General features: G+C 44.5%; 2 protein-coding genes across 2 annotated transcripts in view; one reads left to right on the top strand and one right to left on the bottom strand.

The window, feature by feature from the left end:
• Window positions 1-1,225: 1,225 nt before the first annotated feature.
• PIMREG (PICALM interacting mitotic regulator) lies at window positions 1,226-2,829 on the top strand. Its single transcript, XM_054394450.1, has 3 exons — window positions 1,226-1,516; window positions 2,328-2,653; window positions 2,730-2,829. Exons 1-3 carry the CDS (start codon window positions 1,226-1,228, stop codon window positions 2,827-2,829), a joined length of 717 nt encoding a protein of 238 aa, XP_054250425.1.
• A 10,068-nt stretch (window positions 2,830-12,897) lies between these two features.
• The window catches only part of PITPNM3 (PITPNM family member 3), a 45,256-nt gene continuing 33,781 nt past the window's right edge, over window positions 12,898-24,372 (bottom strand). The window contains exons 8-20 of the mRNA XM_054394520.1: window positions 23,032-23,151; window positions 22,105-22,286; window positions 21,134-21,303; window positions 20,404-20,574; window positions 19,969-20,163; window positions 18,779-18,927; window positions 18,336-18,452; window positions 17,508-17,624; window positions 16,722-16,870; window positions 15,888-16,037; window positions 14,727-14,910; window positions 13,857-13,985; window positions 12,898-13,206 (exon numbers count right to left, since the gene is read on the bottom strand). Of these exons, the coding sequence (XP_054250495.1) occupies window positions 12,898-13,206; window positions 13,857-13,985; window positions 14,727-14,910; window positions 15,888-16,037; window positions 16,722-16,870; window positions 17,508-17,624; window positions 18,336-18,452; window positions 18,779-18,927; window positions 19,969-20,163; window positions 20,404-20,574; window positions 21,134-21,303; window positions 22,105-22,286; window positions 23,032-23,151 (2,142 nt within the window). The remainder of the gene's footprint in view (window positions 13,207-13,856; window positions 13,986-14,726; window positions 14,911-15,887; window positions 16,038-16,721; window positions 16,871-17,507; window positions 17,625-18,335; window positions 18,453-18,778; window positions 18,928-19,968; window positions 20,164-20,403; window positions 20,575-21,133; window positions 21,304-22,104; window positions 22,287-23,031; window positions 23,152-24,372) is intronic.

The following is a 24,372-nucleotide window of genomic DNA, read 5'->3' as shown; positions in this document are numbered from 1 at the left end:
AGTACAGACCCCAGCAGCTGCCCCAGCAGGCTGGCTGCGGCCTGCGGTTCCCGGCCGTGCGAGAGGCTTGAGCCGCTCTCTTCCGGTCTTGGCGTCGCCTTTGGCACTTGTTTTAACAGCGCCCGGTGGGCCAAGCAATGGTGCGGGCTGCGCTTGTCCGGTGCCGCCGTGTCAGCTCCCGCGGGGCAAAGCCGGTTGTGCTGGCCAGGCCGCATCTGTACGTGCTCGACTCTCGGTAGCTAGCGCAGGGAATGACAGCCGCGGGAGTGCAGCCCTGGCTGACCAGCGGAAGCTGCTGGGATGAGCTCCCGAGGCGGGGTCGTGTCACTGCGGCTGACCCGGCAGCTGCCTGCCGTTTTTGTGGGGGATAAGCTGCGAGCTAGGAACGGAAGAGACTAAAAGGATTTCAATGCGTCTCACTGCTTTCTGACACAGATAAGAGCACTTATGAGAGATGGAGACAGTTTGGGAGGTCAGAAGTACTAAGGAATAGTACTAAGGAATAGGCTTTCCTAAAAGGTGTAATGATGGTAGAGACCCTCCAGCGTTTGTTTTTTTTTTAATTGACAGTAACCTGCAGTGAAGTATTGGCAAAATTAATCCACTCTCGGTTCAGATTGCTAAAATACATTTGCGTTTTCAGTTGCTGTTTAGAAGTAATTTTCTAGTGGTATCTATAGATATTTAAATTGTCAGATATCACATAGAGAACAGGCATTTTAGCCTTTCCCACCACTGTCTCCTGCCAGCAACTATTCTGTGTGTTTCAGGACTCATATCCACAATCATAACTGTATGAGCCTTCAGCTAGCACCTCAGGCAAGAGACCGCAGCAGCTGTGTAAATCTGCCTGGCAGCAGAAGGCTGGTTTGATTAATGGAGACAAGAATTTGGGATACAAGATCTTAATCTAAGATGCCAAAAAGAAATTTGCAGTTACAGAGCAGTCTACCTCACAAACTTGAGTCTCACAGCTTTCTAAGTTTGACGTCCAGTGCTGGAAATGCAGTGTAAGACTTCTTCATGGGCATGCACGGACCTAAATCTGTAGGCATCAATTACATTCTCCTTCAAGCAGAAGTCTGCTTAGCTGTGATTTAGTTGTCTCAGGCAGATGTGACAATGTATTGTACAACAATTTCCATCTCTCTTTTGTCACAGTGCTCTATACTTTGCTCTTGTTCCAAGTGTTTTAGGAATAAGGTCGACCGAGAATTGGACCAAGATGGCATCTGTGCTACAGAACGTCAAGGCCACGATGTCCTGGCGGAAACACCACCTCCTGGGTGACTTTGATGAGAATGAGAGCTCTGTCCCTGACAAATTCAGGACAAGGCCTTCTCTGAGTTCTCTCAATACCATCCGCATGTCTCTACGGAAGCGAGTCCCACTAAAGCAAGTAGAGATGGATTTTCACAAGACCCCAACTTGGGAAAGCCTGGAAGCAAGACAGAAGTGCCAAACTCTTCAGACTCTCAGAAGAACAGCAAAAAATGCTTTTGGAACAGTGTCCCAGGTACTTTGGCTTTGCAGTGGAGCATGGTAGTTTATTTTTTTTGCTTCAATTTCTGTACTATGATTTCTGGACTCTGTACAGGAAGCTGCATTCCAGGGAGTCTGTCCCATGCACTTGCACACCAGAAAGGTTGTCTCCTAGCCTTAATACCCATCCTGAATTATAGAGAGGCAAATTGTGGTTCTGGCAGAACAGGAAGGAAGGTGAAAAGAAGACCTATAAGACATAGCAATGAAGTCAAAGTTCTGCTGAAACTAAGCAAATGCTCTTCTCCTACTGTATTTCATCATGTATGGCAAAGCAGCCTTCACAAGGAGGAAGGTGGGTAGACTGCCATTGCTTGTAAAGAATTGTTTCTGATAAATGTGTGGTTCTTTGGATTATTTTTTTTTATTCCTTTTCCTATACCCATATTATTTTTTAGCATGTTCTTCATTACAGTCAGTCTAAACCTGGACTGACAAAACCTACTAATGGTATCAGGGTAGCAAACTTGAGCTTGCACTTTCCACCAAAGGGTGGAGACCTCTGATTGTAACTGCATTAGTTGTGTGTTAGGGAGCCTGGCTCTTTCCTGCACAGGAGCTGTGTTCCAATGCCTGGTGAAGTCCTTGAAAAGTTAGACTTGGGGAAAGAAATGACTCCCCCAGCACAAATGGGTACAGAGGTTGAGAAGCATTCGTGCTAGTTTAAAACTGGTATGAGAACGAAAGCTAAGGGTTCAGCTCAATTTTTCCTTGTCTCTCTGGTTTCAAACTCCAGCCCAAAGGAGTTAATTTAGCATAACATGTCTGTCTAATGCATCTTGCAGAAAATACAGAAGTCTTGCCAAAGCCCAGTGCGCTCCAAGGTGACCTTTCCATCTGAATCCACCAGCAGAAGCTGTGCCACCAATTCTGCCAAGAAAAGAGGTACCACACCTCGAACTTCTTGCCTTAAGGAGTCAGCAGCCAGTTCCAAAGGCACCCCAAGATCCAGCAAAAGAGCCTTGCTTAGGCCAAAGAGGCTGTCAGAACGCAGGGAATGCAAGGGTTTGGCATCCTGGTTTGGCAAAGATGCTGTCTCTCTCCGGAGATCAAGAAGAGCAGCAGCACTCAAGAGCCCTTATTCATCACCTGCTCCTAGCAGCAGAAAGATGTAAGCCACATTCCTTTGTAAACCTTATTCTGTTGGGGTTTGGTTTGGTCTTTAGTAATGACCATTCTGTTTGCAGAGAGTTTGACTATGAGCTGGAGCTGGTTTCCTCCAGGATCTGCCAGCTGAAGCACATCTCCCAGGCATTTGATGATGCTGCTGTGCAAGAGGACAGGTAAATGCTGCTAATTGTCAGCTTTTAGTAACAGGTTACCACCCACTTGGACACTGCCAATTGCAGGCTAAGTGATCCCTTTAACTCAGAATGTGGAATAGTTGAGAACTTTCCCAGCTGTGGTATGGCAGAGCCTTCAAGAAACTTCTGCAGGTTAAATCTGCAGTGGGACTTGCACCTTCTAAAGCCTGCCAAATGCTCTCTGGTTTTAGGTTTCTTGCTGTGGAAATGATTTTTCCCAGCAAGAGCCTACTTTTGGCCTTGAGAGAACAGCACCTCCTTGTCTGCCTAAAAGAGACAAGGCAAAGGGGGAATCCCACTGCACTGATGCTGTCATTGGTGCCTGCACAATTACAAGAAAAGCTTTTTCTTAGGCAGCATTATCTTAACAAATAATCCATGCTGCCCATAACTCAACAATGCAGGGGATGAAGAAGCCTCTTGATTAATCCATGAGGTGGTAGGCTGCTGTGTTTGTATGTCACTCAATTAGGCACTGAAGGTCAGAAGTGTTGTCATAGGGCAATTCCCTAAACCTCTTCCTCTCTTGGAACACTTGACGACTCTGTCAAGCATTCAATAATTAAATGTCAAGCATCTAAAATCTGGAGAGGGCTTAGCATTAAGTACTTTAACCTGTAGAAGTAAGGACTTAAAATCCTACATAATTCCAAAAGCTCAAATTTTACCAATGGGACCATTTCTAGCTAACTGGAGGTTAAATCTTGTGTGAAGTTAATGATCATATCCATTGAAAGGTCATTAAATCTCATTGCTAATATTCTCCCATCTGTTAGTGATATGACAGTTTCTCTCATTGGTAACTGAAGATAGTATGAACCAGGTAAAGTAGCTGTTCACTTCCCTTGTCTGTGCCTGCATGCATCTGTGAGGAGAAAACCTGCTGTTTGGAGAGGGAAGGGCTGCTTAACTCAGGCTGCTTTAAAGTATTAAGTGGAACCACAGGATTCTTCCCTCATATTCACTGTGTCTGGCTCTGCCACAGCACATCACTGCAGCTGAAAAGCTTCACCTTGACATTTTGGACTAGTGAAACCTTGTGGGTTCACACTGAGCCAGAAGTTTGGCTTCTATGCAAAGAGCAGCTTTTCTCACCCCAGACCAGAAAACTACTGGTACTAATGGTTTTGTTACTCCACCTCTGTTCTCACCCATTACTAATGATGATGACAAAGCATGACAAGAACATTTTACAGCCTTTCTTTTCCATCCCTGAGCATTGTCTTGGCAGCTCAGACAATGCCAGCACAGTAAGAGCAGTTGGGACCTGTATCATTGGCATTTTTAAACACAGCAATTGGTACCTAAGTGGATGAGCAGGAGGATTCTTTGCTCTAAGTTTCTATCCATCACTTCTAAAGTCAATTCATTGAACCATTATCAGCTAAATGCCTCTATTACCTTCACTGAGAGCTATATTGTGATATTCATATCACTCTGTGTTAGTCATTCTGAATGCTGTGTCCTGTTTCAGCTGTTGATGGCTGTGACAAGAGCAGCTTCAAATGCTTGAGTGAAGCCTTAAGCAGTGATGTGCATTGCTTCCAGTAAACAATTTGGTCCAGTTCTCCTGCATCTGTAGATGTGCTCTGTCACCAGCTGGTTTGTGGGTTGCCTGCTGGAATAACCAAACTCCCTTTTTTTTTGGAGGTGCTTTGTTACAGTATCCAACTGTCATGAGTTTTAGTGTTAGCTCCCTTTTCATCTTTTCCATGATGAAACAAATCTTGATCTCAAGCTGTTTATAGTCACCAGTTCTATGTGCTAATGTTTTTCATTCTAAAGGCTTAGATTTTTATCCCAAGAAATGCTCCTGTTGCTAAAGCACTGCAGTACTTCACTTGTACTGGCATTTATGCTCACTGAAGGTAAAGTATTTTCTGGCCAGTGTTCAGAATTGTTAGACCCTGAAAGTGTAGAGGCCACAGACCTCTTTCTTGCTCCCATCTAACACTTTCCCAGGAATTTGCATGACAGGCAGTTAATATACCTTACTGACTTCATGCTGCTAATGGCAGTCTTGTTCTTCTGCAGGCACCATGCAGGATCAAACCACAGCTCTCTAATGGCACAGAACTCACAGCCTGCACGTCCAGCTCAGAAACCTTCTCAAGCTATCAGAAGCTGTGCAATGAAACTCCAGGGAGCCCTTGGTACCTAGGCAGAGATAGCTGTAACTATATATGCTCATAAACTAACACAGGAGAGCTCTGTGGAGCACTTGTAAAGGTGCACTCCATCCACTGAGCAAGCCGTAACATTTTACAATCTGCATGACAAAGCAGCTCAGGACTTCCCTTCCCTTGCTTTTTCTTTCCAGGTGAACAGGAAAATCAAAACTGTGCCCCAGACATCACACATGAGTGTGACTTTCATAGGGCAGGAAGTACTTTGAAGCTTATGTTGGACTGACCAGAGCAAGGGCCACAGACTCACAAAGGGTGAGCATAGGTAGTATTTAGTATTTACTGGTGTCCAATTGCTACAAGCATTAATTAATACAAAGTCCCAGTCCCTTATGCTGAAAGCTTAATATGTTTTTTATATATATATATATAAAGAAAGCAAAAGTTGAGCATCATGGATAACTGGAAGTTAATAAAACAGCAGTGGTTTGTTGGAGTTCTGACCACAACTGCCATTCCAAGGCACCAGGCTTCTGTGGAGTCACTCATGCCACAAGAGAGAAACCACATTAAGACTCTATTAAGGATTGCTATTAGATTAGCTTAATTAAACCTAAGTAGTTAGGGTCCAGACAAATCAGTGCAACTTTACAGTATTGCTGCTGCTTTAAACAGCATCTTGGCAGTGAAGTTAACCATTGGTTTTGTGCTACAACATCTTTAATTCTACACAGTAGCTTGAATTGATTCTTTGTATCTCCTCCTACTACTCCTATAAAGCTTTCACTAAGATGCTGTCTTGTTCATAAATGTTTTTATATGACTGCTGAGAAGGAGGGAGAGTTGGAACTCTGTGAAAAGTCAACCTCCAATCTAAGTATTACTTCAGGCAGTCAGATGGCTTAAACAGCCTCTATTTATACTGCTTCCATTAGCTACTCAAATATGTACAATGATGGCTCACTACTTCCCAGATCCCTGGTAAGAAGAAGCAGTGACACTGTTGGCTTAAAGGCAAGGAAGGTTTTTATTTGACTAATCCATGATAAGATTTTTAAAAACCAGCTCACATCAAAATCTGTACCAGTTGTAGAAATCTTACTCCTTGTTCCATATTAAGAAATTCATTATTGTACATTTTTGTTTGTTTGAATCTTTACAAGGCAGCCATAGGAAATATAAACATTTGTCACCAGATAGAACCTTCTCACTGACAAACAATATTTCAAAGTATGCACATCATAATAAAACTACAAACTGAAAGTTAACAGCTAACAATTTTCAAGTTTCCTTGTATGAATTCAGTTGGAAGTGGACTGTTCCCTCCCTCCCCCCCACAAATAGAAAAATAAATGATGCAAAAGGCCTGGGGTTCTGTGAGAGGACTGCCACCCTGGGCCCTATACCAGTCCTCCCTCAATAACCTCATCTTTAAAGCTTACAATCTGTAAGTGACATTTCAACATTGTCCCATCTGGTAAACCATCTCCCAACACATCACAGTAAGCCTGCACCTCTCTCTCATTTCTCCTCCATGAGTTCTGTGCATCCTTACAAATGAGAAAGGAGCTGTCAGCTTTGGTTCCTGTTCCCCCCTCCCCTGTGGTTATCTCCAGTTTATTGGAGCATATTGACATAAATACAACCAGAGGGTAAACAGTAATCCTTTTACCTTGGGTTTGAGCTAGAATGAGGCAATATCAACACCTGACTTCAGTTCCAGAGTCCATGACACAGGATGCTAGCTGCTCCAGTACCTTTATTTCTGCAAAGAAGAGCTCTTTTCAGCCCCCAAAAATGTGTTATTAGCTACTTATTTTTTTACTTTTTTTTTTTTTTTTTTGTATGGGGGAACCAAATTTAGGATCATCTCTAGGAACCTCTATTTACCCTTGAATGATTAAACAGAATGAAGTCAAAGTCCCTTGTTATCCCCCCCCGCCCCCCCAATTTCTGCTGAGGCTATCAACACAGCATGGGGGAATCACTGCTCTTAGAGAAGCTAAGGGAGGAAGGTTTTGTGTTTGTGGTAATTCTATCCTCTACCAGCTCTGGATGAGGATGGGGAAGTGCCACTGCATGCCTGAAATGAACAATTCAATGCAGCTATCTTGAGGTCAGATAGCACACTTCAAGCTCTAATCAGAAAAAAACCCAAAACCTCATGGAATTGCAGTGTGCAACCTCTCCTTCCCACTCTCTCATGCCAGTGGGCTCATTAAAAGGTGCCCAATCCCTGCTCACCCAGTACCTTTGCTGGGGTACTCACCTTTCTAGAGCTTAGATGCAAGAGGGAGCAAGGAAAGAAAGCCTGAGGAAAGTCCTGTCTGATGACTAACAATTGTTAAACACTTTAAAAATGAAAATATTGACTGATTCTAGACATTATTAAAAATGCTTAAAAATGAATTTTAACAAATATTAGGAAACAAAAATAAATAAGGAAAAATATTTCCATTTCTCCCTCCCGCCCTTGTTAATTTATTCCTTGGTGCTGTAGATTTAAGTATTGGAGATGTGCTTAGGCACACACACACACATACACATACACAGAAGTAGTGCCCTAGCCTAAAGGCTGAAGAAAAAAATAAAGGGACTATTTTGGTCATTAATAATGGCAAATAAAGGTTATTTTGCAGAAGAGTGGAGCTTCCAGCTAAAGTGTCATGGTTCTGCTTATTTTAATAGTAGATTAAGGTATGGAATATTTTTTTCCTCCACTTTATAGTTCCACTTCTACAGAAGCACTTTAGAAGTGACTTCCCCCAGGTGAAGTCTGGGGGAACCTGACCTAGGGGGAGGTATCCCTGCCCACAGCAGGGGGGTTTGAAGCTAAATGATCCTTGAGGTCCCTTCCAACCCTGACAATTCTATGATACTAGAGGAACAGGTGAAGTAATCTGTAAGAACTGAGCCTGCCTGTGTGTAAACAACCCCAAGTGGCAGCTCTCCTCAACCCCAAGGAACAAGAATTACCAATGGCATTTTTTTTTTATGCCTAACAAAACACTGAATAGATACAAACCATGCCACGAAATCAAACAGGAGTACTTTGGTCAAGCAAGAATTTGTTTTCCAAGAGCACTAAGTGTATGCAAACACTAAAAAAAAAAAGAAAATAATTATTATTCAAAAATAAAACAGATTTGGCTCAACATCACTATTCAGATCTGTGGAATATTCTGCACCTTTTTTTTTGGTTTTTTTTTTACACAACAATATATTCAAATCCTAACTAGACAACAAAATTGAATTAACAGCCATTGTGGAGTTGGGTTTTGTCTAGTTTGTGGGGTTTTAATTGTTTTGGTTTTTTTAATTGCAAAAATAATACTGGTTATAAAGTTGCTGTGAAAGCAAAACCAAAACTTCACTGAAGGTGGTTTTCGTTTTAATTTAGTAACTACACACACAAACAATAGCAAACCACAGTTGTGCCAGGTGTGTTTTCACAATATCTCAAGTCTATACCACTTGTATTAATCACAGCCATTAATTTTTAACTTTTTTTTTTTTTTTAAAGCAGTAATTTAAAACTGGATCCATAGCAACAGGGGAAAAAAAGAAGTAAATGCTTCCAACTTTGCACTGCCTTAGCACCCACTGAAATAATGATTTTGTGATTTACAGTTTCGCTTAGGTTTCCTTCCTTCAGCAGGTTAAAAGAATGCATTTTTCTGTAACAGACTGGAGGCACTAAAGGTGCAGAAATTGCTGACTGAGTGTAACCTGTGCCTTGGGCATCCACCTGCCTGACTTCTCTATCCCTTTTCCTTCTGTGCATGATTTAACACTTCTGTGGCCTTATAAAGTTTAAGCAAGAAGACTGGAGGACCGAGCTTATCCTCAGCCTGCTTAGGAGGACTGATAATCCTTCCATGAATGGTTGGACTTGATGATCTTAGAGGTCTTTTCCAACCTAAATAATTCTATTCTACGAGAGCACAGGAGTAAAACTGAAAGCCAACTGCAAACTGCCTGCCCCTGAACCACCACCACATGCAGTTTCATGTAACTAAAATTCTGACCAGAAGCAAAGACTTCAAGGAAAAAACACAACTGAAAAATGATGCTGTAAACCCAATGAGTCATCAGGCAAACCACAGGAGTTTTCCTAAGCATAGCTGGGACAACAAACAAAGAAAAAGCAAGCTAGAGGTTCAACATGCATGAGGTCCCCAGCCATTGCCACTGAGCCTTGCTGGACAGCCAGCCTAGCTGTGAGATGGCTCAAACCTTGTTCATACCCTCAGCTCTAGCAGAAGTTGCTTTACCACTTTAGTGGCAATTGCCTGGTGCTTTCCCAGACTGCCCAGGGAGGTTGTGGATGCCACCCTCCTGGAGGTGTTCAAGGCCAGGTTGGATGAGACCTTGAGCAACCTGGTCTAGCCCTGCCCATGGCAGTGGGATTGAATCTAGATGATTCTTGAGGTCCCTTCCAACCCAAACCAGTGTGAATCTATGAGCCTATGAAATGCATCTAGCATGTAATGGTTTGGAAGATCAGCTAATTAACAAGAAGCCTTAACCTCCAAATTAGTGCCTTGTGTCACTCTTTGCCAAAGTGCTCAGCTGGAGGCATGTGATCAGGAGATAAACCATTCCATCCCTGAGCAAGAAGTAACATCAGAGTTATGCAAAAGGCCACATGAGCTCTCATAGCTGTAGGAAATTAAATCAGGGAAAGTATTTTCAGCTTGACTTCATTTCCAGGTGTAGAAAGTTTGAAACATTACCCATCTAAATCATGCACACACACACACACACACACACACATTGGTTTTACTACTATTAGCTCACAATATTCTTGAGAAGCCAGCACAGTGACTACTGCAAAGTTGACTCAATAATAGAAACAGACAAAAATCAGTTTTCATGACACTATGTCTACAAAAGACAGAGCTTAACAACTTAGGAGATTGCTCTAACCTTGTGCTCAGGTGCTGGTTCCTTCAATACAGTCAGAATCACACACAGATCCCTCTTTGGAAAGGAAGGAAGCCTTTCTACTACAGCAACTTAAAAAAAAAAAAAGAAAAATAGATCTTGGAGTCTCTTGGATCATAGAGGTAGACAGCTAAAGAAACATTAGCCTTGAACTTTGCAGCAGGAACAGTGATCAATGTCAGGAGACGTGCTACACAACACCCAGTGCTTAGAAAGAAGTTTGCAATCCATGTTGCTTTTAGGTCCCCTCAGCAAACTTACCTGCCTCATGAGTTCCTCCTCTACTAGCCTTGGGTTCCCAGGTCTGTTTAAACCCAGCAAGCAGGAGCATGCTGACAGTGAGCTGACTGAAGGGAAATGCAGGTTGCTTTACCTGCACAACCTCCTAGCTGCAGAGGACAGAGGAAGAAATGAGGCAGGCTGGATGGATCTCTGAGCAACCTCATCTAGTTGGGGATGTCCCTGCTTACTGCAGGGGGGTTGGACTAGATGGTCTTCAGAGGTCCCTCCCAAGGCAGTGCATTCTATGATCAGAATTAATACAAGTAACAGGGCCAAGACAGGCCACAGAATAATTCCTCTGAGTTTATGGGTTAGAGAACTAGGTGTGACACTACTGGGAAAATATTTGTAAACCTGAAGGCTGCTTCCATGGAGTTTCAGCCTGGAGAAGAGAAGGCGCTGGGGAGACCTTAGAGCAGCCTTCCAGTACCTGAAGGGGCCCTACAAGAAAGCTGGGGAGGGACTTTTTACAAGGGCCTGGGGTGAAAGGATGAGGGGGAAAGGTTTGAAACTAGAGCAGGGTAGACAGATTGGATATTAGGATGAAATTCTTTACAGTGAGGGTGGTGAGACACTGAAGCAGGCTGCCCAGGGAGGTTGTGGATGTCCCCTCCCTGGAAGTGCTCAAGGCTAGGTTGGATGAGGTCTTGAGCAACCTGGGCTAGTGGAAGGTGTCCCTGCCCAGGGTAGGGGCTTGGAACTGGATGATCTTTAAGGTCCCTTCCAACCCAAACCATTCTATGACATGATTCTATGTGATATCTTTGATTCAGCTTTTGTAGCTGGCTGACTTGGCAACAGGGCATAAAACCCCAGCCCCCTGTAACACAGGTAGTGTGAGCTATCAACTTTTAACCTTTCCTGAATCTTCAGCAGAGATTCCCTTTTCCTTTAAGGGACACATTATAGAAAACAAATTACTGCTGTGCCAAGAGAGCTCTTTCCAGAAGTTCAAAACAGGTAACAGATAATCTCACCAAGTACTGTCCACAAATTTAAATCCACGCTCTCCCTTCATGAGCTGCTTTGCTGCCCTTCAAAGCAAAAGGCATCACCATGCCCTTCAAAATGCACACTGAAACCTTTGGGTTCACTTCTGCACTGTCTTCATAGCTCTCCACTGCATTTCTTGCTTTCTTTACACATCAACTTTCAAAAATCCTTAATTTTACTGAACAGACTTGTTCAGAGGCTGTTTCTGGTCGAGCTGCACACTAGGAAAACCTGGAAGGGGGAGTGTGGGTGGGGGGAAGGCACGACCCCAACTCCCTGAAATTAAAACCAAACACAAACCTGGAAAGAAAAATCTCCTACTGACCTCAAAGTTTCTCAGTGTCACTAGTCTGGTTTTCACTTTGAAGGAGAAAGGAGTTTTCTGTGCACTTGGAACTTCATTGCAGGTTTTAAAACACTTCAGTCAAAGTTCTCATGCTGAATGTGGTGTGGTGGAAGAATCTGCAAACTGCTACTACGTTAAACTAACCACAACACTTTAGAAATATTACCACAGAGGGAGAATTCCACACACTTTGCTTCTTAGTAAGTTCATTGAGGGATCCAATGAGGAATTTACATTAGTAGGAAAACGTCTGTTTGGCACCTGGAATTTGGTGTGTCCGTTCTTTGAAGCTCCAATGCTGTCCTTCTGAATGCTACAGATTGTCTCAACACAGCAGTTGTTAGAAAGCAGAAGGTAAACAATTTACTCACAGGAATTCCCTCACTTTTTTTTTTTCCTCTCCTCTTCACCTCCAGTGTAAAGTTTCTAGGTAGAACAATGAGAAAAGTGATTGCTCTGAAGTTTGTAGAGCCCTTAGTAAAAGGGTTCCCTTTAGCTTACTACCACCTTAGTACCTCTTGGACTTGAGATGGTCAGAGCCATCTCCTTACTGGTAGTCCCAACACATTTTGCACAGTCACCAAAGTTCCACAAAACAAATGTGATCTTTGTACACTTGCACATTACTCTGTATACAGCAACACCAACTGCTTCAGACTGTGGCAGACACATTGATTTCTAACATGTTTTTGTTTTGTTTTGTTTTTCATGGTTTGATTCTTGAGCAGAGTTCTCCCATCTATGTCCAGCACCTCACACAAACATGAGTGCCCATGCTGGGGGTCTGCTGACCAAGACTGCAAGCTGTAAAGGAAATCTTGGGTTTAAGGCACCCAAAAAGCATCTTGTTCTGTAAATCCTGACCACTTGTTACTACAGTTCCCACCTCTGCTTCCCCTGTAAGTGAAGTGGAAACAGATACCTCACTTTCATAGTTAAAGTGCAAACCTCTGCAACCTATGGGGCCTACTGTTTTGGGTGCAGCTAGTCAGCTGATATGAGACTCCTCCTTTTGAGGAAGGTCAGCCAGTTGCAGCTTTTTCTCTTATTGCACATTTTATTACATCTGTTGAAGAAAAAAATAAGATATATATATATATAACCAAAGAGATTTCCTGTTGCTCTGATGCCGTAAGCACTTGCCATGGGTTTAGGTTTAATGTTTCTCAATCAACACATCAAGGGGAACAGACTGCAAGCTCCCCACTTGGTGTAAGAAGGCAGATTCCAGAGCAGGGAAGACTCTGAGGTACAGGTTCCCCTCTACATCTCTTAGTTTCAAGCTGCCTCAACATTACCTCTGAGGCAGGCCTAGGAGTCTGATGGGCTGCACCCAAGAGCTACGTTCCCAAGCTTCCTAAGGGATAGATTCAAACTTGTGAACTCCCCCTCGAACCCAAGCAATGGAAGGCAAGTGCCTGTCGTGATCTTTGTCTGATTCGGGCTGGCTCTGGGCACGCTCTGGCTTGGGGTTGGAGGCAGGTGGCTCCGGCTGCTGCACAGACATAGTCCTGCGGAGGTGGTTCCTCTTGCGCAGGAACTCCGGCTGGGAGTGGAGGCCAAAGCTGCCCTTCCGCAGGATCATCCGAGAGCTGTTCTTCTTGGGGCGGGAGTGGAGGCTGAACTCCAGCGAGGCCAAGTGGGCTGCATACCCTTCACTGAGGAACTGAAACAGGGAGGGAAGAAAGGGAGGGACAAATGACGACTGCCTCGACCCGTGAGTTCAGCGAGGAATTAAATTCCTCTCTTGAGCATCCCAGTTAGATACCTGCAGAGCACTAATGCTCCTCTCCCTTTGTCTGCTTTCAGTGACCTGTTCCATTTTGTCATTCAGCAATTTGTGATGCAGCTTACAGATGCCACCTATGACCACCCCACTCCCTTTACTCCTACCTATGACCACCCCACTCCCTTTACTCCTACCTATGACCACCCCACTCCCTTTACTCCTTAGGACCACCCCATTCCCTTTGCTCCTACTTATGACTACCCCATCCCCATTATTACTTAGGACCACCCCATTCCCTTTGCTCCTACTTATGACTACCCCATCCCCATTATTACTTAGGACCACCCCATTCCCTTTGCTCCTCAGGACCACCCCATGCCCATTATTACTCAGGACCACCCCATTCCCTTTGCTCCTCAGGACCACCCCATTCCCTTTGCTGAAAGCAAAACTGCCTTTCTCAGAAACAGTGTCTCTGGTCCTTTCCTCTTTGGGGGTGTGTGAGTGTGAGTTTGCAGATGCATTCACATGCCTGCATCCCCTTGTTCCCCCTAGGACTTCCTGGTTGAGTAACAAGAGTCACTTACTTGACACTGTGCCTGGTACTTCTTGGTTGATCGTCCAACTATGTAGATCTGGGATGGTGACAGAGCCAAGACATTGTACACAGAGATGTCCTTCATGGAGCCATATGCAGCACAGATTTTGATGTGGCACTGAAACAAACATTGCTCCTAAAATGAGCTCTCTATTCAACATGTGCACTACCAGGGTGGCACTTGTTCTGCAATCAAGCAGCAGCTGAGATCATTGCTAGCAGCCTCATTCTGTAAACCACAGGAGGCTCAATCTGTCTGTCTGCATGACAGTGAGGACTACACACAGGGAAGAGCAAGGAGTTCATCTATCTGTTATGCCAGGAGGGCCCCTTTGGATGTTTTATCAGCCTTCCTTGCTCTTCAAAAAGTGAGGAAAGAAATAAGAAATGGCAAAAAGACTTTGTGATGGCCAGTGAGATTTACTGTACCAAAGGAAGAGAGATCTTTAACCTTGTCATTGGATCACAGGATGTTAGGGGTTGGAAGGGACCTCTGAAGATCATTGAGTCCAACCCCCCTGCCAGAGCAGGATCACAGAATCCAGCACAGGTCACACAGGAACACATCCAGATGGGGCTGGAAAGTCTCCAGAGAAGGAGACTCCACAACCTCTCTGGGCAGCCTGTTCCAGTGCTCTGTGACCCTCACAGTGAGGGAGTTCCTCCTCATGTTGAGCTGGAACCTCCTGTGCTGGAGTTTCTATCCACTGCCCCTTGTCCTATCCCAGGGTGCAACTGAGCAGAGCCTGTCCTCTCCTTCTTGGCACCCAGCCCTCAGGTATTGATAAACATTTATTAAACCCCCTGAATGACATTCTCTGGGAAAAGGTTTGAAAGGCTATAAAGAGGTTTGTGGTACCTCTTGCATGAGATTCCGGAGGAAAATGGTCTTCTGTCGCAGCGGGTCGTGGACAAGCCCATCTGAGAAGAAGATCATCCCCTGGGGGAAGTTGTGTTGAGACAACCATGAAACCACACGCTGCTTTTGCATGTCTGGGCGGCCAGTAATGTAGATAATCAGATAGCCCAGGTCCTGCCAGTGCCTGTCAGGAACAGCAGGTAGGTTATGTGGGTGCAGAAAGAGAAATGAGACTCACAGGTCGGCTCAGCATTTCTTTGCCCAGCACAGAGCCACTTAGAAGTCAGATGCCATCCTTCAACAAGTGGAAAGCAGCATAGTTAAGTCCCTGCTCCTAGTAAAAAATAACTAAGTATTAATGTCTGCATCTTAAAAAAGGCAGAGGGCAGCAAGAGAAATTCTTGTACAGTGATATATTAAATGTGAGAGCTAAGCATCAAGTCCTGGTACCTTCAAAAGCTTTAGTGAGAATTCCTCCTGCTTCAGCTGTAAGTAGTGGAAAATTTGAACCGTAGAATGGCTCAGGTTAGAAGGGACCTTAGACATCATCTACTTCAACCTGGGCAGGGACATCTCTCCACTAGACTTGGCTGCTCAAAGCCTCATCCAATCTGTCCTCGAACAGTTAACTGAGAAGTTACACCCACCCACTGCCATGCAAGATCCAAAACAAGAGCTTCCCCAGCCAGTTTGACATTAACAGATTTGGAAGACTGGATTTAAAGACCTTTTAATTTCCCCTCTATAAAATGCTCTCGCATTCAGGGCATTTGGTATCTTAGAAGTATGTCCTTATTTGAAGTGAGGGAAACACAAGATACAAGCTGCTAGTCACAGTGACACAAGGAACCATCACTAATTCCCTGCACCACCACACTTTTAAGGCCATAGTCCCAAGAAGCCAACTTTTTAAATCTTCAGGCAACTTAAACTAGAAATTTCAAAGGAAACCACAGCATTCAAACACTCCTCTAAAAAAAATTCAGATATCGAGATACACCTGCAAAGAAGAATCCTGGCTTTTAAAAAGGACTGTTGTTCATTTAATGAAAAGAAAAAAAAAAAGACCACAATAAAAACCCCTGTGCTCTCTTCCTTCCTATTAATGTTCAAATAGGAAAGTCAGAGATTTAAGAAGTGAAGTGTGCAAACCTCACTTACCTAACGACATCAACAGCCCCAGCTCGCACTTTGGGGTCACTTCCCATGATTGAAACACTTGCTGCAAATGAACCATCAATGCTGAACACCACACACTCCATTCCTCGGGGAAGCACAGTCAGGTAACTTGCAGCACTGGTCTGGTCCCCTCTGGACAGTCCAAGCAATAAATACATTAAAAAAAAAAGGAAAAAAAAAAACAGTCAGAATGTATTTTGAGCATATTCCAGTTGAGATCTGAAATTAGATCTGTCTGGATCTACAGCTTCAAAAATTGCTGTCAAATAAGGCTTCAGATTTCCATTTTGTGTTGGGCAATTAAAACTGGAACTTCTAAGAAGCAGCTTTGCAAAGAGAAATTGGGAAGCTTGACTTCAGTAAGAAATCAGATGTGTATAAACCACAGAACGGTTCTGGTTGGAAGGGACCTCAGAGATCATCGACTCCAACCTCCCCAGCATGGGCAGGGACACCTCTCCACTAGACTCAGCTGCTCAAGGCATCATCCAGCCTGGCCCTGAACACCCCCAGGGAGGAGGCAGCCACAACCTCCAAACTAGTCTGAAGTAACTAAACTGCTACTGAAACGTGCTGTGTCTATATATGTCTATAGAAGCACTGAGGATTTGTGTTGCAGTAGGGATAAACTCATTGGCCTGGCCACTAAACAGATGATTGCTGCTTCAGGTCTAAGCTGACAGCACGGTGACAAGACCAGGAAAAGATAACTACCTGACCAAAATCCCTCTCCACACCCCCTCCAGTCTGAACTGGTGTCTTTTCTGATCACAACAAACCATCATCACAGCTGTAGTTGCAGCTTGGAGCTATTACCTGACCACCATCTTGATGGGATACACACCAACTCTCAGCCTCTTCTCCTTGGGAATGCTGTAGGATATCCTGCCACTGCTGTTGGATATCTCAGTGTCGAAGTACACCCACCTACCCGACGAGGGCTCCGTCATGAGGAAGATATCCACCTGCAGAAACCACAGACACACACATGCTAACCACTGCACTTGATGGTCTTTAAGGTCTTCTCCAACGTAGGCAACTCTGATTCTGTGGCACACAGCATCCCTCCCTTTGCAAGGCCCTCCAAGCTTAGATCCCATTACTATCTCCAGCTGTGGCTTGTACTAAAAGCTTCCAAGTGACATCCTTGGCTAGTGACAGCCCTTCCCCTCCCTGTAAGGCTTTTTTTTCTCTAGTTCTGTACATCTGTGCTACACTTCAGCAATTGTTTTCCAGTAAAAGCAGGTTTAGAAAAATTAGGAATTTCATAGAATGGCTTAGGTTGGAAGGGACCTCAGAGATCACAGGATGTCAGGGGTCGGAAGGGACCCAAAGAGATCATCTATTCCAACCTCCCCACCATGCCCAGGGACACCTCTCAGCTAGACTCAGCTGCTCAAAGCCTTATCCAACCTGACCTTGAACACCCCCAGGGAGGAAGCAGCCACAGCCTCCCCGGGCAGCCTGTTCCAGAGTCTCACCAGCCTCACGCTGAAGAACTTCTTCCTCAGCTCCAGTCTAACCTTGCTCTGCCTCAGCTTCAAACCATTCCCCCTTGTCCTACTGCTGAACACCCTTATGATCTGATTACTTAGACTTTACCTTTTCTCCTGTTAAAGCTACCATGTCCAGAGGTCCATACATAAAGCGCCCAACCAGCACCTGAGGACCATCTTCTGCTGCAATGACGTCGTTAGCTCGGTGGTTAGCAGTCACGTTCTGAAATGAGAGCAGGAGGTGAGAGGGCTCTTCGCTGCTGTAACCAGGCTGCTGCCTCTCTTCTGTTATGAGGAGCAGTGCCACTGAAACACAGTCCTGGGCAATGCATCTGAGGTGTGTCACAGTGCACTGAGAGCACCTAGCAAAACTGTTCCCACTTCAGCTGAAGCCATGCTTCTGCTAATGGCAGGTTCCTGAACAGGCTGCACTCATGATGACCAAATAAAAGAGAGCATTTAAGGGAATGCTAATTATCTTTCCCTTCAAGTGGTGCCACAGAGCTGCAGAATTACATGCAAGAGAGGTGCATCTTCACTGAACAAAGTGGCATCTGAAGAATGAAGAAAATGGTTTTTTTCCTGGAATTATGGATTCACCTAACATGTAAGGGAATAAAAGAACAAGCTCTTTGCCTAACTCAAATGTAAAGCCTCTCTGCTATTTAAATCAAGGTACTCTCTCCAAGCATACAGCAATCAGGAATCACAGAAAGCCTTGGGTTGGAAGGGACCTTAGGCATCCTCTACTCCAACCTCCCCACCCAGGCATGGACACCTCTCAGATTGTTCCTGTTCCCTAACTGTTAATTTGTTTGCCTCTGGATTATGTTTTCAGCTCTTCAGTAATATTTGGTTATGCTCTGGGAGACCAAACTCCATTTAGATTGCTGCAAGCCCCCAGTGTTCCCTTGGCACACGGATCCACACTTACTCTCAACTTGACGTGGGTCCTCTTGCGGAGCCATTTTTCCGGCGGATTGGATGGATTCAGCGTTGCTGGATCCAGGTTGTCATTTTCCTTGAAGTTTACATTTTCATACCTCATCACCTGAAATTATAGCAATTATTTTAATAAACTGTGTGCTGGGGAGCCCTGCTAGTTGGCAAAAAGAGAAAAAAGGGTGGAAGTACAGTGCTGCTGCAGCTGAGTAAGGCTACAGAGCCAAAAGCACAACGAAAACACAAAGAGATGAGCCACAGGGCCACGTGAATTGTCCAAACTGCTTTCACCTCTTGGCCAACACTTCAAGTACTTTTTTCAAAGCTTTTCCATAGAGCTGGCACATTCTTCCAGAGAAAATGGTGAAAACATAAGGATGGTATCAAGTGACAGTCAGAGAGGGGAAAAAAAAACCAAATGCAGAGATCAATGACCTGTCTTAAAATGAAGGCCACAACATCTGTTGATTCCCAGTAGCTGGCATGGAAGAGGTGAGGCAGGGCCACAGTTGGGAATGCTGTCAGCACATCTGGACAGTACAAGGCATAATCTATTCGTTTTGTTCCCCACCACTTTGCAGTAACTACAAAAGAAAAGAAAAAAAAAGGAAAATCAACCAAAAGAGCATCACATTTCTGTAAGATTTCCTCCTAACAACCCTCTTTCTGTCTTTATGTTTAAGCCAGATGACTGAACGAAGTCTTCTGCTTTTTTTATTCTTGGCATCTGAGCCTGTTAAAAGGCATTTACCAAACACAAAGTTCTGTTTTCCACTGACTGCATCATCACTTCAATGCCTGCAATCTTACAAAGTTCTGTTGGGTCCAAGAAATCATCTGGGGCATGATTTCCCTTGGTTCCATGGAAAATGCAGGGTGAAAGAGCAGTAGTTGCATGGTCCTGTTAGAGAGGAAGAATTGCAAATTCTTCCCAAATGGAGCACTGATCTATGACTGCAGCCCAGCAACAGGGCAGTATAATGATTTCTAGCACTTCTAATCATGGGTAACAAACCTTACCTAGCTATTCTCTTTCCTGACTGGAATATGCTTCTAAACCTCTTCAGTATGAAACCCTTAATCACAGAATTAACCAGGTTGGAAAAGACCTTCAAGCTCATCAAGTCCAACCTATGACTTTTTATGAGCAACACCTCAATACAAACCCCTGACTTCACTTGTGCTACACAGGCTCACAGGATGCTAGGGGTTGGAATGGACCTCTGGAGATCTTCAAGTCCAACCCCCCTGCCAGAGCAGGACCATAGAATCCAGCACAGGTCACACAGGAACACATCCAGACAGGGCTGGGAAGTCTCCACAGAAGGCGACTCCACAACCTCTCTGGGCAGCCTGCTCCAGCGCTCTGGGACCCTCACAGTGAAGAGGTTCTTCCTCATGTTGAGGTGGAACCTCTCAGTCTTCTCTTCAGGCTAAACAGCCCCAGTATTGCTTTAGCTACTTAATTACAAACAGAAAAGGAAGACAAATTGTAGTATTCAAAAACTGCAGTGACTTAGGATTCTCCCCAGATTTCCAAGCTGGTTTTCCTTTTCCACAGATAAGGCCAGGAAGGGAAGGGATGGTGCCATATCAGGCAGCACCTAGCACCAGGCTGCACTCACTGTTGGTGAGGGATGCTGAGGGCAAGCTTTCTGTTGACCCTGAGTTTTCACTGTTTGTGCTGGCCAAGCTCAACTTCCTTGTTTTCCCTTGTGGTTGATCAGATGCATTTGGAGATGCAGGGCTCTCCTGAGAGAAAGGTATGTTCAAAGAGCTGTTCTCAAGGAACAGAGCACTGTGGGCTTGGATAGCATCACCTGCAGGTTACAGAAAGGAAAATAAACAAGAAAGGACAATGAGGTGAACAGCATGGCTCTGAAACCAGTGTGTCCGTCTGTTTATTTGTATCACAGAGCTAATTTTCCTGAATAGCATCAGATGCAAGAACCATGGAGCAAAGTCCTGCAGAGTGAGGAGGAGAGCAAGACCTGTGAGCTGTGTAAGGAAAGAATGCTTAAGGGAACAGGTAAGGAGAGCTATGAAAACAGGTACTGTACCTAACTGGTGAGACCTTCCATCCCCCAGTGGGTATCTCTGGTACCGTGGGACACTGAATGGAGGCAGGAGATGGAATCTTTTCTCCAGCAATGGTTCAAGTCTGCAGGCAGACGGGTCAGCAGAGTGGAAGAAGCTGTACACCTGGCTGCAGGCTGGGCGCACCTGGCATACTTGAGTGAGAAAGAGACAGAGAAAGAGTTCAGAGCTGCCCCTTCACAATTCTCAAGGAACCTATACAGCAACATGGTTAAGTTGGTCTTCTGCAAACTCCAGGCCACAAGAAATTTAGATTGTTTGCTACTTCATATGTAAAAAACATTTAACTGCAACAGAGATTACAGAGACCCCACAATCAGAGTTGCACACCTGTAGCAGGGAGGAAGACCAGACAGAGGAAGAGAGGGAAGGAAAAAAATTGTAAATATATTACTGAGTGTTAGCACAGACATTACTTTTGATATCCTTCTCAAGGACAGACCCTTGGTGAGGTGTAAGCTTCATGTTGTATGCCATGGAGTATATGATTAGCAGAAGAGCAAGAGAGACATTGCCAGGTGAGTGGTGCCACCCTCAGAACAAGCCTTACCAGCTCAACACCTATCTATGCTTACATTCCCATCTTTTAGAGGAAGAAACTTACCTCCCTAGCCTTCAACTAGGCTCCTTTATTTACCCCTTCTTGCTGACTCTCTTTGTTTAAAGGGTCACCAAGCCCCAGAAAGATCTTACCATCCAGGCCAGGCAGAACAGTACTCCTCATGGCCAGCACCAAACCAAGCGGCGATCCAAAGAGGAAGAAATCAGACACCTCGAACTCAAATCGGCCCAAGCTGACTTCTGAGAGGCTGGGAGTCACAGGAGGGAAGTCTGCACCATCTTTCAACACACTTGAGTGGATGCTGAGCAAAGAAAATGCACTGTTTCAACAATATTGAAGATGGCAGCCAAAGAAAAAAAAAGCAAATCCATTCCCAGAGCAGAGGTTAGAAAGCTCTAGATCCAAGCAATACCTTAAACTCTAGCTAGCTATTGCAGCAGAGCAGCCACTTATCTTGATTTGCAGTGCAGCTATTCAGTAAATTTACCATCTTCAACATCCAAGAGTGTCCTCAGTTGCTCTACAGAACACTCATTGGTAAGTTACACAGGGACTGAGATTGAAGTTTACCTCCCACCCCTCTTTAGCAGTACAGACATATGCAAGCTTATTCTGAAATAACCCAATGGGAGCACCCAAAGCAATTATCTCACTCTTTGCAGAACAATAGAAAGCCTGTAAGGGAAGTCAGAGAGGTCTTTAGAAAGCAAAACATAAGAGGAATTGGGAATTAGGAAGCATTCATCCATCCTGATTGCTGTGGGCTGCAGTGAAGAAGCAGAACTGCTTGCATGCAGTTTTGCATATTCAGGACTCAGGGTAGAATAAAGATTAAATAATAAGCTCTCCATGTGTGAGTAAGTTCATACTTAACCCACTGTATCTATGGTTTCTCTGAGGTCAAAAAACACCTCTCCACGTGTGGGCAAGTTCCTACTTGGCCCACCCCACCTGTGGTTTTCTCCGAGGGGTATACAGGGACTTTAAGCAAACCTCCAGATCACAGCACAAACAATAAAAATCCTTCTGCTGCTGCAGTGCTGACAGGCTCCATTCCAAGGCAAAGCTTATTGCCTCTCCTCAGCCATCCAGCAGCAGTTACCTAGAGAGGAAAGCATGATGCTGGGTGATGGTATCACAGTCACAGGTGGACGAGTCACTCTGTTTCCTAGGCAACGGCTGCCTTGGCTTCTCATCCTCCACGCTGCCCAAGATGTCAACATTGCTTTTGCTCAGGGCTTTGCTGCCACCCAGACTGGAGTCCTCTGCCAAGAGGGGATTATCCTGCAGAGAATGAACAGAAGGCAGGAGAAAAAAAAAAAAAAAAAGGGAAATTTAGATAGTGACCAAACCAGAGCAGAGCTTCTATGAAATGGCTTTATTTACACATCCGACCTCACTTCTTTACCATTAAATACAAAGAAAGGGCAGAAGGGGTTAGACTTTTTGCAGCAGCAGATGAGGAAAAGAGATGAAGGCTAAATTTCCCTGTGCAATGCATAGCCTAAAAGCTGGAAGGAGATTAGAAGCAGGAAGGAGGAGTAACACCAAAGCCTTAGCCCTCATTATTATTCATCATTCCACGAGAACTGCAAACATCAGAAGGTAATCAGAAGGGGTCTTACCTGTGCCCATTACAACATGAATGGTCTTGCTCCTCATGCTCCATGGATGCAGGACCTGATTGTTAAAGAATGTGAACTTCTGTGGGATGCAAGAGGAGCCTACCAGAGACTACTGATAAAGAAAACGTTTGCATCTACAGTTAGGGATACCACAAAGAGCACTTGGTACCCTGCTTTGAAGATCTGCAGATAAAAGCTTTCAGTACTGACTTCTGTGCATCACACAGCTCCAGCTGCAGACCTAATTTTCAGACAGCATTTTTTTTAATATATATGACCAAAAATCTCCTGCTATGATGGCAATTTACCAATGCCTTAATTTTTCTCTTGTCTATATGGAGCTGATTTCCTCCAGGAAATGAATCTACAGAGTTTCAGCTGTGTGAATTTTTTTTTCTCTTCACCTGGATGCTGCTGCTGCTTCCTCTCCTGCTGCTGCTTCGACTCTCATCAGCTGGATTAGAATTGTAGCAGATGGCATCAAAGCCCAAAATTCCTCCAATGCAGTCACCAATGAGACACACCTGAGGAAATAACAAGGGTTTTTTCTGGGAGCTGTAACAGGCATGTTAAAAGAAACAAAAAGCATCACAGCACTTTCTTTGCACCTTTGGTTTCTCACACCTTCATTCCTCCTGCAGCTGAAAACGTAAAGCTATTCTCTCCCACTTCCTTTTAACTACAGACATCCTACACTAAGAATATCTGTCCCAGGTACTATTTTGACCACCTGGGAGTTCTGTCCAACAGACAAGAATCCTTACAGGTGCTTGCAGCCAAACTCCAGTTCAAAAAAATCCAGCTCACTGGACAAGGAGTCTCACAAAGATTTTTAAACACATTTAACCACAGAATTGTCAGGGTTGGAAGGGACCCCAAGGATCATCCAGTTCCAACACCCTCCCCCTAGATCAGGTTTCCTTCAGAGTCATACTGGGAAGAGGAACTCAAGAGATTAAAACCAGACTGGTACCCCCCTATCAGCACAAAGGAACAGAACTTTTAAAGTGAGGTATTAAGCAGAGAGATTCACTCTGGCTTCACATTGACACAAACACACAAGTTCCCTTCAAAGCAGTTCTGAGTGTGGGACAACACTGCAGACAGGATGAATGAAAGTGAGCCTGGGATCACCCTCTGCAAAATGCCTTCTCAGTGCCCAACAGCAGAGAGACTTCTGGAATTCTGTGTTAAGATGGATTAGTCAGTTGGTAGAAGATGCTATACCTTCTCCAACAGGCATTCTGACCCCTAAGCTCTTAGTAAATATTGCAGCAAACTTTGGTAATGTGCTGTGTGCTAATGTGGTGTGCTAAGCAGTGAGACAAATGATAATCTGTGTTACCGAGCTCCTCTCACTCTTGCTAGAAAAGCTGGGATGTCTCTGACTAAGAGCATAAGGAATCCAACATTTAACTATTGCTATTTCTTTCCTGCCTCCATCACAGCAGTAAAGAAACTTAGAGGACAACTACTCAAAGCTGGCAGCAGTGTTGCACATGTCCTGGGTAGCTTTGGGAATGCCATGTCCTTTTTCTGCTGTGACCCACTCCCCAGTGAAGTCACTTGTAGGCTTCTTCCAGCTCACCTGCCACGGTGACAGTTCCTGCACCCTACTACAAACCTAGTACTTAGCACACAATTAAGGCTCTCATACATTACCTGGGGTCACAGCAATATTTACTAAGAGCTTAGGGGGTCAAAATTCTCATTGGAGAAGGTACAGTATCTTCTACCAACTGATT

The sequence above is a fragment of the Indicator indicator genome, chromosome 30 (genome assembly GCF_027791375.1).
Source record: "Indicator indicator isolate 239-I01 chromosome 30, UM_Iind_1.1, whole genome shotgun sequence".
NCBI lineage: Eukaryota > Metazoa > Chordata > Aves > Piciformes > Indicatoridae > Indicator > Indicator indicator.
The sequence above is the reverse complement of the archived record's forward strand: the minus strand, read 5'-3'. Positions and strand labels throughout refer to the sequence as shown.

What these genes read in the sequence shown, in the direction of transcription:
- PIMREG (XM_054394450.1), top strand. Translation starts at nt 1,226, where the DNA reads ATGGCATCTGTGCTACAGAACGTCAAGGCCACGATGTCCTGGCGGAAA. An exon ending in CTTTTGGAACAGTGTCCCAG is followed by an intron (nt 1,517 to 2,327) that starts GTACTTTGGCTT and finishes TGCATCTTGCAG; the next exon opens with AAAATACAGAAGTCTTGCCA. An exon ending in GCTCCTAGCAGCAGAAAGAT is followed by an intron (nt 2,654 to 2,729) that starts GTAAGCCACATT and finishes TTCTGTTTGCAG; the next exon opens with AGAGTTTGACTATGAGCTGG.